We start from the raw sequence: 14,215 nt of genomic DNA on the forward strand, positions 1-14,215 counted from the left end.
CTTATTGCACTTTTCTGAGTTCATCTTATAGTAGAGACCTTGTCTATCTTATTAACAATTTGTCTTTGATGATGATGATACTATGACGATGATAAATGAATAACATTTACTAAGTACCCAGTATGTGCCAGGTGCTGTTCCAAGTACTTTTCATGGACTAACTCATTTGATCCTCATAGTCACCCTATGAAATTGGTGCTATTACACCAATGAGTTACACCAATGAAATTGGTGCTGTACAACAATCAGTTGTACAGATAAACAGAGTTGCAAAGAGCTTAAATACTGCTCAACCAAGGGGTGGCACCAGGATTCAAACCTCGACTCTGGCTCCAGAGCCCATGCTCTGATGTGCCCTCCTAAGGCTGAGCACCATGCGTGGCATTTAGTAGGCCCCCAACAAGTGTTCACTGAATGAACGGAAGGAGCCCTAGATCTGGAGACCACAAGTTCTAGTCCTAATTCTGCCACTGACTTCCTATATAGCCTTCAACAAGTCTGTATTTCTTTCCCCATAAAATGAGGTACCTGGATGCTGATATTAACAGTAACAACAAGAGTCAGTATTCATAATTCTAGCCTCTTTTGAGGTTTTAAATCATCTAATCCCAACAACAATGATACAAGAAAATTGAGGCACAGAGCGAGTAAGTCACCTGCCCATTACCTATTAAATGAGAGAGCTGGGATTCAAACCCACTGTGTTCCCTAGTCCAACTGGTTCCAAGGAGATGCCTTGGGGGCCATGGGGAGAATAGGGAAGGTGGAGCAGGATGGAGCAGACAGACTTTTGGGTTCCCCATGCCCATCTAGTCAGAGAACATCTACTTGTCTCTAGTTTGTAGAATGGGCTCCTACTTGAGATTTCCTCTGAAGAAAGGTTATGATGCTAAAAAAAAAAAAAAACAAAACAAAAAACATTAAACTAAAGAAATGTAATAAAATTCCCAGGTATAAGCCTGGATTTTCTAGTAATCTTGGCTCATGGTAGCCACATAAGATGAGGATCAAGGCTGCTCCTGGGAATGGCTCCTGCTGTGGAAAACATCAGGGCGACAGCACGAAAGACCCAGCTCCAACCTACCTGCTCCACTCGGATTTCAATCTCTCCATTCACCTTCTTTCCATGAAAGTATTTGGCCCTGTTAAAGAGAGGAAGAAAACCACTGAGTAAGGATGCAGACTGCTTTATTATTTTCTCCCTTCTCTCAAAATCCTTACCCCCAGGGGCACATGTCAGACACATTTGTAACTTCATGCTCTTTCCTCCCACCTTGACTACTTTTCTAATTATTTTTCTAATTATTGTCTAATTATTTGTATTTTCTAATTATTTGTATATACTATGATTTTCTAATTATTTGTATATACTATGTGCAAGAGGAGAAAGAATACTGGATGGGAAGATTGGAGACTCAGGTTCTGTTTCTACTTGGCAACCCTGTTTCAATTTTATAATCTATAGAAGGAAGATAATATCTGTGTGACTTATTTCTAAGGGCTATTTTAAAGATCAAATGAGATAAAGAATCCTACAAAAGTAAATAATGCAGAATTATTTTATTATTGTATTGAGTTATACTCTACATACTCCATAAATTATCTATCCATCCACCCATTCCTCCATTTGTCCATCTGTCCAATGAAGCAGCCCTCATCTGTCCTTTTATCCAACCATCCATCCATCCATCCATCCATCCATCCATCCATCCATCATCTTTCCTCTATATCCCTACTTCTATCTTCTCATTATCAGTAAATAGCATCCCATCTACCCATTGCTCAAGGCAGAAACATAGACATCATTCTTGTTACCCCTTTCTCTCTCCCTATCTCCATTGATTCTACATTCTAGTTATTTCCCAAATCTATCCAAATGCCCATTTTTCTCAGTAAGCACCATAATCTTGGCCCCCTTCCTCTCTCTTCTCATATAGACTTTCTTTTCATACTCTTCTTTCATAGTACTTATTAAAATTACAGATAGTTATAATTGGTAACTGTGTTTAATGCCTGTGTGTCACTAAACTATAACACAACTACTTAGAGTAAGGCACAAATACTCCCAATACCTACCAGAGTGCTTAACACAGAGTAGGAGCTCAATTAATATTTGCTGGATGAATAAATGAGTGGAGATAGATGGGGGAAAAAACCTACTTGTTGAGTATTTACTCTGTGCCAGAAACTGTGCTGTAGGCTTGAGCCTATATAGCCTTTCTCATTTAATGCTTACAACCACCACCATGAAGAAGGCATTATTATTTCCATCCTATAAAAAAGAAAACTGAAACCCAGAGAAACGAAATATTTTGCCTGAGGGACTAGAGTCCTGGACTTCTAATTCCACATCTATGTTTTTGCTCAACCCTGAAAAAAAGCAGCAAATGTTGGGGTACTCTGGGTTTAGATGTCCTCCCACACACAAGGCAAAAGTAATAAAAGTTTCCATTTGCTCTTTTGGATTTTTGGTATGGAGAAACTAATAGTTCTTAGTCACTTGCTGTAAACCGAGCACTGTGTTAAGCATTTCCATAAACCTTTCTGGGGCAGAGACAGCTTTTTGTTCCAATACCCATTCTCCTCTTCCCCACAATAAGAGAGTTTACAGATTGGGACACACACACACAAGAATGAATATCCTAACTCTCCATTCAGCTAGGGGTGGCCATGTGACTGAGTTCTAATCAATAATTTGTAAGTAGTACATCCAAGAATCTTCTTAGTTTCCTCTATTCTTTTTCCTGGAACATCCATGTTACCATCTATTTTTTCAGCCTTCCATTTGTGAAAAAAAGAATCCTTCCTACAGATTCTCTGACCAAGCTTCAGTCTGTTTGCTTCCAAAGAGTCTCTATCTACACTTAGGCAATGCCAGTGGAGTTCACCTCTTTCCAAGACTGCCCAAATCGCTGACTGATAGCTCTAATATTAAGATAATTTTTTCTTACTAGGTTGACAGGCTTAGACATGCAAAACTTTAGTGGTATAGGAGCTGTTGTTGTGACTTGAAAGGATGGTTTTGTTATCTCTCCCAGACATGGTGTTTGACAAAATGTGTAGTGAGGCTCATACAAAGGGAACCTTTCCACATAGTTTGTGAATTTTATCACGAATCCTTAAAGGTAGTGTCTGCAAACTTCAGACACTGGGATAAGTCCACCTCTCATATCTGTGGGGGCCTGGGGCAAGAGAACAAATGGACACCTGTGCATCATATGTCTGATATTTACAATTGATAAACAAAGCTAGCAAACATTTAAATAAAACATGCCTGTCTTCCTTCCTTGACAAAGACAACTTCATCATGATCTGGAGGGGTCAGAACTTCAACTTCTTGGAATTGTTAGAGTTCTACCCAGAGCCAGGCGGCATGGGGACTGCCTCCTCTTGGTTCCTACAGTCTTCCCTGATTCTCCTCCCACCCTCCTCTCAATCCTGAATCACCTGGGCTTCTTGTGCAGGCTCATGGATAGCTCAGCCCACAGGCCACACTCCATCTCCTCACTCATTCCCCCATCCACCATTCTTCCTTGGCCATGCCTTCCAAGGATGGACCAGGGAACTGGCCTACACAAGGCATGGAATTGGGCCAGGGTCCCTTTGGGCAAAGAATTCTAGGGTTCTTTGTATCCACTGCATGGTATAAGGGTGCAATTTGTGGGGTCCTGGCACAGGGCCCTCCTTTGCTGTCAGAAGGGGTACAGCTAGTCAAGGCTGTGTGGCTCAAGGCAAAGTTCCCCCTAGCTTAGGTTTAAAAGATGTACTAGGTGGGCCTGGGACCTCATAATAGTAACTAATGAGAACAATCACTGGTATACTGGAAAAAGCATGGTTTGGGCAAAGTCTGAGCCATACAACTCACTCGCCACATGTTCTAAGCCAAGGTACTTAACCCCTCTAGGACATGGTCTTCTCATTTGTCAAGCGGTGATAACATCTACAGCCAAGGCTGTAGTGATCAATTCACCTCATCCTCTATGCAACAAGGCAAGAGAGGGTAGTAGACTCAGGGCAACCACATGGATGGACTCTCAGCTCTACCACTCACTTACTGTGAAACCTTGGGTAACTCACTCAACCTCCATGTGCCTGAGTTTCCACATTTGGGAAGTAGGGCTAGTAACAGTAACTATCTCACAGCATTGTTGTAAAGATTAACTGAGACAAGATGTATAAAGCACTGAGAACAGTTCCTGCACATAGTAAGCTCCAATGTGTACAGCCCAGGGCCTAAAACAGAATCAACAACAACAAAGAAATATTGAGTGTTTTCTCTGTACCCTCATGGAGGTTACGAAACAGAAATGTGATTCACCTCCTTTTGATCTGATCAGTGCAATGAGCGATGAGTGATGATGATAATAATAAGCAGACATCGTTGGTATATAAGGCCTGCTAGTACCTTCATATCCCTCCTTCTATTAGACCCTACTAGGTAGGGCAGGGATCAGTCCCCACACATTCCAGATGGAGAAGTCCCTGTTCAAAGATACATAAAAACTCTAAGTGGCACCAGTGAGTTAGATCTTGTGCTTCAAGATTTTCAGGATTCAGCAGGGCCCTGCTGACATTGGCCATTTCTCCTCCAGTTTTCTATCTACCTCACGGACACACTCAACTTCCTGCAACTCCCTAGCCATGTCCTACACTTTATACCACTGAGCCTTTGCACCCGCTGTTCTCTCTGCTTAGGATGGCTTCTTGCTCTTCTCTGCCTGGCTGCCTCCAAGATCCTCGCTCACCTCCTTTAAAAGTGCCCCCCTAATGAGGCTGGGTTAGGTGTTCCTCCTTGGGGTTCCCACAGCATCCTGTACTTTACAGGATGCATCAGTCCATGTTGTAATGGCACAGTGTTTGTCTGTACCCTGCCCCAATACACCTAGTCTACGAGCTCCTGGAAACCTGATACTGTGTGTCAGTGCTCAATGAATTCGGAGTCTGGCACAGAGTGCCAGGGCACAAGGCACATGTTTAACGAATGTTTGCTAACTGGGTAAATGAACAGTCTTCCAAGGATAAGCCATAACGTATCCTGTCCTCAAGACACTTTACTGTCATCTACTGGCACACTGTTGTAATACACTTACAAATCTGCACTGATTACAGTGTGGGGTCGTTGTACAGTGTCCAACCTGAATGACTGGAAGCCCTCAACTCGATTCTAACCAGAACCCAGAGCACTTTATACCATACGAATACCACCCAAGCAGCTCTAGCCTTCACAAGGCCTCACCTTCCCAGGAAAAACACTTGTTTTGCCCATCTCTGGAATGTTTACTGCAGAGCCTGGCAGACGGACTTGGGCTGAAGCTGAGGGTCAGGCAGTCCATCCCCCTGCCTGGCTGGGAGTCAGAAGTCTGTCTCCTGACAGGCCACACAGACTGCTGCCTCCTTGCCGGGGGCTCATTCAGGCTTGAGCTGCCTCTGAACAGTTCTGTCTGGCAGAGGGAAGGGTAGGGATGGTCTGGAATTCTAGATGCCTTGGGGGCTGGGATTGCTGCCTTTGTAACTGCGTGGCTGTTTGACCTCAGGCAAAACGGACGGCCTCACTGTGCCCGAAGGCTGTCTCCCTAATGCAGACTTCTTCCTAATGCCCCAATATGTTTATTCTTATAATGAGCTCCTGAATATCCCAGCCAATCACTCAAGGACTTGGCCTTGGGAAGAGGGTGGGGGAAACTCTTGATTCCAGGAAGCTTCCTTCTCTGTGGGTGGTCTCATATTTTACTGCCACATCAGAGGCACCAGGAAGGAGAATATTATAAAACCAGCGCTGCCTAGGGTGGGAAATCCCAAGTTTGGGGAGGCGGGATGTGGTGTGTGAATGAGATTTATGAGGAGCGGGTACTCAGTTCTTTCATGGCGACAGCAGGGGCAGAAGGAAGAGGAGAATTAGCACAAACAGGATCCACCTGTGTCCAAGCGACACCCTCCTAATAAATGTGTCTGGGATGTAGAGTCAATGTGGCTGGGCCTTGGCTATGTCCTTCCCAGGGAGGAGGGGTCAGGAATGTTCTGTCTCAGGCACAGCCCTCTTCCCACAGGTCCCCCCTGTAGGAGGAGGGAGGGAGGGCAGGGATGCAGGGATCTGGCCCAGGAGAGTCTCATGTTTCTGATGCAACATATTGGTTGCTTATTTGTGGCCTGGACTTAAGCAGGGGGAGATGGGCTATGGATCATGCAGGAAATCATTGAAGGTAGACAGGCTCAGGGCTTTCCCAGTCAGCAAGATGAGAATCACATGGCATGCCCGTTGGATGGAGGTGTGGCAAAAGCAGGACCTTTGAATACAGAGGTCCAATTCAGAGATCCATTCTAGCTCCATTACTTACTTGAAAAAAATAACTAACCTGCCTGGCCCCTTCCCACTGCCAGCGGGGACCCTCCAATGGTGGGGCAGCCTCTCCATACCACCTTGCAATTAGGGAACTCCAGTGAGTTAGGGAGGGGAGGGATCCTCTGAGGATGACAAGGCCCCTTGCACCCATACAGGGATCTCTACAGGTAAGAAACTAGAGCCCCAAGTCACTGGATATGACAAATGGCCCCTCATTGGCTTCTGACAGCAATAGAAAAGGAGATTTTCATGAGTAGGTCTGGTCACTATTCACTCCCTTATTTAACCACCATTTCCTGGGCCTCATATAGACCAGGCACCCTATTAGGCATAAGAGGAAAGGTTGCTCCACAAGTGCCTGCTCTTGTGGAGCTCACATGCTCCCAGAAAAGTCAGAAGACTAACCAGGTGAAAAAGAAATGGTAAGAATAAAATGCACAAATGCACAAATGGTAAGAATAAAATGCACAATGGATGATAAGATGTGAAGAGCAGGGGAGATCTGACTCAGGTTGGTCAGGGAAGCCTTCTTCAAAAGACGCTTAACACATATTTATTGATCAACTACTATGGGCCAGAGCCTATAGGTTCCAAGGAAGTAAGTATGAAGAAAACATAGTCCTTGGCCTCAGGGAGCTTACTACCTAACAGGAGGGAGAGACTCATAAATGGACAATGACCACACAGGGCACCAGCCCAAAGATCCAGGTCAGCCCACAGAAGGGACACCCAATCTAGTCTAAGGGTCAGGAGCCACTTCCTTGGTAAAGTGGCCCAGGTCATCCATTAACCAATCCAGTATTTGGAGCCTATTCTTTGCCAAGGCCAAAGGCTACAAAGATGACTGTGAGAGGCTCTGGATGTGTGTGTATGTGTGAAAGGCACAGACAAGGGCAAATGAGTTGGGCAGATGCTGGGGATACTCAGGGAGGGGACAAACCTTCCTGGGGCATGTCCTAAATGTGCAGGAAAAATGAGTAGCAGGCATGGTACAGAAGACTTAGATTTGAGTTGGAAGCTGGGGTACCTGCTACACGATTTTGGACAAGCCATTACCTTCTCATCTGTAGAACAGGGATAGGAAGATCTACCCACAGGTTAGCATAAGGATGCAGATTTGAAGGACTCTGGGAACCTGCCAAAAACGTGCTAGCAAGTATGCTACTCCCTGGTGGGCTGTGAGGGTGGAACTTCACCTCTCCAGGTAAAGAGGTAGATGGGCACTGCTAGCATTGGAGACAGATTCAGGTCCTGTCTAGCTCTATTTATTTCCTTGTACTGCCTCAGACAGACATTGACCTTCCCAAGCCCCAGTTTCATTTGTAAGTGCCCATGAATGATATCCTGACACATGGCAGATGTTTAATGTCCCTCTTTCTCTCCTGACCTTCACCAGGATGGGAAGAGGGCTGAAGTCTGTTGGGTGTGTCCCTGGGGAAGTGACATGTCATTTTCTCTCTCCAAGAGGAGGAGGAAGGTGGCAGTATCTTCCTTGCTCTAAATGAAACTCCTGCTTCATGTTTAGCCTAATGGAAACCTGCCTGGACTTCTCCCTGGGATCTCCTCTTCCTCCCCAGTATAGGCCTTTAGGGTACACAAAGTCATCAGCCACCCACTCATCATGACTGCAGAAATAGGGCTAGAATGTCATCTCAGTCCTTACCCCTCTCCTTGCCAAAGACACTACACTGTGTCACCTTCATTCCTACATATATTTGAAAGTCCACAATCTTTATTACACAAAGAGAATTAGTCAACATTTAGAAGGCTAAGCCATTCCCCACCCCCATCCCCTGCAAACATTTAATGAGCATCTGCTAAGAGCCCAAGCTGGGGAAATGCCCATGGAAAGGAAATACACTGAAAGATAATTCATACCAAGGTACAAGTGACTAATATCTGATCATTCCAGAAAAGGGTATAAGAAAAGATGGTATAAGGAGGATGAGAAGGGGACCATGAGAATATTGAGTGTTTGATTTAGAAAGGGGGAGCTGGGGGTTAGGGGGCAGAGGTGCCTGGGTGGTTCAGTTGGTTAAGGGTCCAACTCTTGATTTCAGCTCAGGTCATGATCCCATGATCCTGGAACCCCACATGGGATGGAGCCCCAGGTTGTGGGATGGAAAGATTCTCTCTCTCCCTCTGCCTCTGTCCCCCATATGCACACTCTCTTCCTCTCTAAAACAAATAGAAAAATTTAAGTCCAAAAATAAGACTGTGGACTTCATGAAGTTTACTAGTTGGCAACTTCTGATAAAGAAGATAGGAGTCAGGATAAATATGTATTCTAGCTCTTCTGGGTCTGTTTCCCAGCTAGACTGTATGTACCATAATGGCAGGAGGGCTGTTTTGTTTAGTGCAATACTATGGTCTAGTGCAGTGCTGGGCACATAGGGGACCTTGGATAGATGGGTGGATGGATAGAAACATGCATGCTCATACGAGGTATGAGGACTTTCAAGGTGTGAAGGGCAGGGCACAGAAGGAAAAGGCTGAAAGAAGTTATTTTTCATCCATTCTTCCCTCCTTCACTCCCATCCATCCACTTATTTACCCTTCCTTCCTTCCTTCCTTCCTTCCTTCCTTCCTTCCTTCCTTCCTTCCTTCCCATCCATCCACCCATCCATCCATCCATCCATCCATCCATCCATCCATCCAATCACTTACTCATGCATGCATGCTTCTATCCATCCACCCATCTACCCAAGGTCCCCTATGTGCCCAGCACTGTGCTAGACCCGAAGTATTGCACTAAACAAAACAGCCCTCCTGCCATTGTAGTATATACAGTCTCTCTGGGAAACAGACCCAGAAGAGGAACTAGAATACATATTTATCCTGACTCCTATCTTCTTTACCAGAAGTTGCCAACTGGTAAACTTCATGAAGTCCACAGTCTTATTTTTGGACTTAAATTGACTACTTACAATAGAAGATTCATATAAAAAATTCAGATTTCTGGCTGTCCTTGGAAAATCAATGACTTAGCAACACCAGGCCCTTATTCCTGCATGGTGACAACTAGGTGAGTGAACTGAAGCTGCAGCCTTCAGAGGGGACATCAGTTCTTACACCCAACACAGTCCCCATGGTTCTGTCAATTTGTTGAAGCTGAAACCAAGTGGCAGACACCATTTGTCATAAATCATGTGCTGTTGTTTTCCTTACAGCAGGGAAATATTTCTCTATGCCTGTGCCTTTTCCTACCACCTGCCCCTTCACTCACAGACCATCTTGTCTCCTGTGAGCAGCTGCACAGGCAACCCCTAATTTAACTAATTCCATTCTGAAGATGGCAATCAGCTCAGTGCAAATTTTCAGGAAACCCACACCCTTACCCTTCCTGAAGATCCAGGGTGAGCGGTCAGGAAAATGGACACAAAGCACCATTTTCTCTCCTGCCATCACAGATAGCCTCCCTCCTGCCAAGGAAACATGTCCTAGGCAGGCTTCCACAGGCCCCAGGAGAAGAGACGTTCTGTAATGAGGCTGGCATCTGCCCAGTGACCTGCCTCTGCCAGGGCAAGGCTGTAACCAGGTGGGGTGAAGTCTGTAGACTCAAGCACTGGAACAGCTATTGCTAAGAAAGTCATGGCATCTCAGGGACTCCATGAAAGGTCATTCAGAGGACCTGGGTGAGAAAACCACGTTTTGGAGGAAGAGGAGAAACTCACAAGGTAAACAGTTGAATTCTTCAGAGAAAAGCAAGGCAAAATCAGAGAAGTGACTGAGACATAAAGTCATAGAGTAAAAAACAAAAAGCTTTAAGCTCAAGACTCCTGCGAGGGCTTATAAGCCAACCTCTTTATAGTAGGAGCCTCTTCTGCCTCATTGCTTCCAAGTGGCCAGCCCAGTTGTGCTTGAACACCTGCAAGTGATGGGGAGATCATTCCCTCACTAGGAAGCCCATTTGATCTTTGGATGACTTTCCATTCTACATATTGAGCTGAAATAGATCTCCTGCTTAGTTGGCCCCACTGTTCCCAGGTCTTGTCTTGTAATGAAAGAAGTCTTGTAACTCAATGGTTTCTAAGTTTGGCTCATCATCATTAAAAACAAAAACAAACAAACAAACAAAAACAATTTCCCAAGCTCTACTTTGGATTTTCTGAGTCAGTAGTTCTAAGGGCACTCTGCAGTGTGGCCTGTCCTGCACCCATCTGAATTTCCAGTAATAGCACCTCCATTTGCATTTGCACTGATGGAACCAAGCAGCTCTCTTGCACGGGGTCTTGGTGGAACTGTCCCAGGACATACTGTGGAACCAGCCAGGTTTGTGTTTCCCCAAGATTTGGATTTGTCAGCAAAGAGGCACATGGCTGGGAGGAAACACGAGCTGGCTTCTCTAGAGAAGGCTGCCTACACAAGTCCCAGCCTCCTAGATCCCAGGGGAGCCCTGGGTCCCAGCCTCTCCGAGACTTGAGTCTTCATATTCTCTTTTGATTCTGTGAGCCTCCACATCCAAAACATCCCCATTTTGCCTAAGTCTGCCAAAGTCTATTCCTTTTTCTTGCAAACAAAGAACTCTATCTAACACAGAAGGTGTAGGGTGGTTCCTGGGAATCTGAATGTTGTTCTGATAGAAACGGTCTTTGGGGGAAATGATCTTAATCCATCATCATTTGACTTATGAGAAAAACGAGGCCCAAAGAGAAAAGTGGCTCCACTATGATCCCATAGCATCAACAGAGAAGGAAGGAATCTGGAAGAAACGGCATCTATCAGATTTCTCCCCACATTCCCTTCTGCTCAAAGACATTTCCCCCAGATTTTCTAGCCAGTTTCAGAGGGTGAAGACTCTACCAGAGCGAGAGACAGCTCTTCACTGTTTTCCCCCTCCCTCTCTCTCTCCCTGAAAGAGCTGGGTAGGAAGCAGCAGGGGCACCAGGCCTCAGGATTGGACAGCAGGAAGACCTCACGGAAAGAGGTCAGCACTTGAAAAATTCCTCAAGTCAAAGGGCTTGGGGCTTGGGTGCCACACAAGGCCCTCACTGTGTGCGTACATTGTCTCCCTGATAAAAGGGGCCGGGCCTGGGAAAACGGAGCCTGTCTCCAGGAGACTAGGCAGGCTGCTGGGGAATGCCCAAGGCCCCTCCCCTCCCCCAGGCACCAGGGCCAGGGAAGCAAGGGGGAGGGGCAGGAGTGCAGGGCAGGTGCCCAGAATGGGAGGGGTGAGTCTGAGTCCAGACATCCAGAGCCACTCTAGGTGCTATTGGGTGGCCTGTGTGAATTGGTGAATGAAGTGAGGAGGAAGGCGACATTAGGCCTTTCCTTTCTTCCTCTCCCTTCCATCCCTGTGTTTCCCCATAGGAAACAGCCAAGGCTTGCCTTGTTCAAGGAGAGGTTTGGGGGTAGAGGAAGCGGTGGGGCCAGATGTGAAGATTTTGTTTCCCAGAGCCAAGTCTCTCCAACAGAAAGGTGTGTGTCTCAGCTGTGAGACCCCCGAGCAACTCTAGGAGGAGGGGACCAGTTCAGGCCTCCATCTTGTCATCTTCACAGTAGAGTTCTGCCAGCTTACCAGCATCCAGACACCCCTCCTCCAGGCCTTCTGGAAGACAGCCCTCAAGCATATCCAGCTGAACTGAGAAGCATGCCAAGTGGCTTCCTTCCCCTGGCTTCCAGCACTATTATATTCATCAGCAATTAGTAATTGCAATTAATTGTTAATACAGTTACCATTTCAGTGCCTGTTATGACAAGCTAAGCCCTGTCCCAGCCCCACCCGTGCCATCATCTCTAATCTTGGCAAGGACCCTTCGCAAAAGATATACCATGATTCTGCCTCACAGGCAGGAATGTGAGGTTCAGAGGTCAGACCTCCCAAGGTCATGTAAGTGAGAGGGAGAAGAGACCTGGGCAGTCTGCCTTGAGACTGCCTACTAGTTTTATTTCCTCTCTGCTGGTGACTGACAACTCTCAGTCCTTGTCACAGGCAGGGAAAGCTGAGAATGGGGTCAACTGAGGGGCCTCTTTTGGTTCTCTGACCAGGAAGCAAAAGTGCAAAGACCGGCCTCTCACTTGGGCCCATGTTAGCAGGCTCAGATGGTGGCAACTGTCTCTCGTTGCCATCCTCCATAAGTAGCGTATCTAGATAAAGACGGGTCACCCAGTTCAATTCGAATTTGGGATAAACAACCAACAATTTGATAGTATAAATCTATACCAAATATTGCAGGGGATAAATTGATTGCTTATCCAAGTATTAACTGAGTGGAATCCAGCAACCCTGCCCCAAAGCCACTGCCGGTGAGGGCAGCTCGGCGTTCAAATACCCCTGTAGGTGACACAGTAGGAAGCAGAATGTCCTGGTCACCATGGGGCCAATTAGGCCCACTGCAAGGCTTTGAGGGGCCTGCCAACATGCCCTGAAGTCCTCATGCCTTCAGTCAAAGCAGCCGGAAGCAGTTCAGCTCCTCAAGTGGAGGCTGGAGCCTCAGAGTTACCAGCTGAACAATGAGGGGTGGGGGGTGGGGAGGGAGCTCGGGCAAAGCATGGGCGTCAGGTACTCTTCCTGAATTCCAGGGCAATTGACTATTTTCTGAGAAAGACTCTCCCCGAGGGCATTCTCGATCCTGAACTCTCCCTTAATAATAAGATCAGCCTTTGGCAAGAGCATCTATTTGTTTGTTAATTAAATCATCCGTGTTTCCTATCTTACCTTGTGCCAGGTGCTGTGCTGGCCTCTGAGGATACGGTGTTCAAGCAAAGGAGGCCTAAACTCCACCCTCCTGGAGCCTATGCTCTAGCACAGGACCACAGCACAGGCAAAGAAACCATACACATGGAAAAACGCCTGTAAGGGAGAGGAACAGCGTGTTCTCACTGGAGCCTTGGAACATTCCTGTGAGCTCACTGGTATGGTGACAGTGGTGGCATTATGGTCCCCACTTTACAGATGAGGACACTGAGGCTCAGAAAGGTAAGGTGGCTTGGCCAAGAGCTGGTAAGCAGCAGAGCTGGGACTTCAACCCCAACCTGCCACCAGCCAGCCCTGAGTTCTCTGCATTTTACTTTCCTTCCCATTTTAACTCTCTTAGGAAACATGTCTGACATGTGTTAGGAAATCACATATTTAATATCAAAACACAGGGGGAAAGAGCAGAAAACATCCTGTTGGAGCCTGAAACTGAGGAAAATAGCCCAGAGGCAATTTCTGTGAAGGATCCAATTCCCAAACCTGAGACCAGGAGTGTCTGGATGGCTACAGGAACCCCCTTTCCTCCTGGCATCTTCTCGTTCCAGCTGCCCACAGGGCTCCAGCAGGGTGGGGCTGCCTGGCTTGAGGTGGGGCACTTTCCTCTGAGGGTGAGGTCACCGGGATCCTGTGCTTGGCTGCAGTGCTGTTACATGGAGTCCTGCCACCCTGTCTCCTCCCACTGCTCTCAGACACAGGGTGTGTGTGGGTGTGTGTGCATGTGTGACCCTCTCTTGAGCAGGCTCTGCCGGCCAATGCCCTCACACACAGCACTGGAGGGCTTGTACTCAGGTGGGAAAAATGATGAGAGAACAGGGTGTCCAGAATGGCCTGAGCTGGATTCCCAGATGCCACTGACATCTGTTTCGATTTTGGGCTCGCGGCCTCCGTCTTCCTTACGTATAAAATGAGAGCAGTGAAAGTACTCCATCCAGTTGTTGGGAAGACTGACTTAGAGCATCTATGGAAACCTTTTTGGTGGTACAAAGTACACAAGTGTTTGCCACATGACAATGATAAAGACATGACCCCAACCCCAAAGAGCTCATGGTTTATTCATCTGTGTGTTTATTCGTTTTTTGACCAAGATTTTTCAGCATCTATCTCTTGCCAAACACTGAAGTCCTGTGCAGGGGTCAGCAGGAGCTGTGGCTCCATCAGAAATGCCTTTTAACAAGTAC

General features: G+C 46.5%; 1 protein-coding gene across 7 annotated transcripts in view; it reads right to left on the reverse strand.

The window, feature by feature from the left end:
• Nucleotides 1–14,215, reverse strand: part of SYN3 (synapsin III) — a 460,089-nt gene that overhangs the window by 398,429 nt on the left and 47,445 nt on the right. For all 7 annotated transcript variants that reach the window (XR_006220212.1, XM_042993112.1, XM_042993114.1 and 4 more), the window contains exon 3: nt 1,085–1,142. Coding sequence is in view for 6 of the 7 variants with exons in the window: in XM_042993112.1 (XP_042849046.1) it covers nt 1,085–1,142 (58 nt within the window). In the remaining variant the exon portion in view is untranslated. The remainder of the gene's footprint in view (nt 1–1,084; nt 1,143–14,215) is intronic.

This window comes from Panthera tigris, chromosome B4, assembly GCF_018350195.1.
Source record: "Panthera tigris isolate Pti1 chromosome B4, P.tigris_Pti1_mat1.1, whole genome shotgun sequence".
NCBI classification, from domain to species: domain Eukaryota; kingdom Metazoa; phylum Chordata; class Mammalia; order Carnivora; family Felidae; genus Panthera; species Panthera tigris.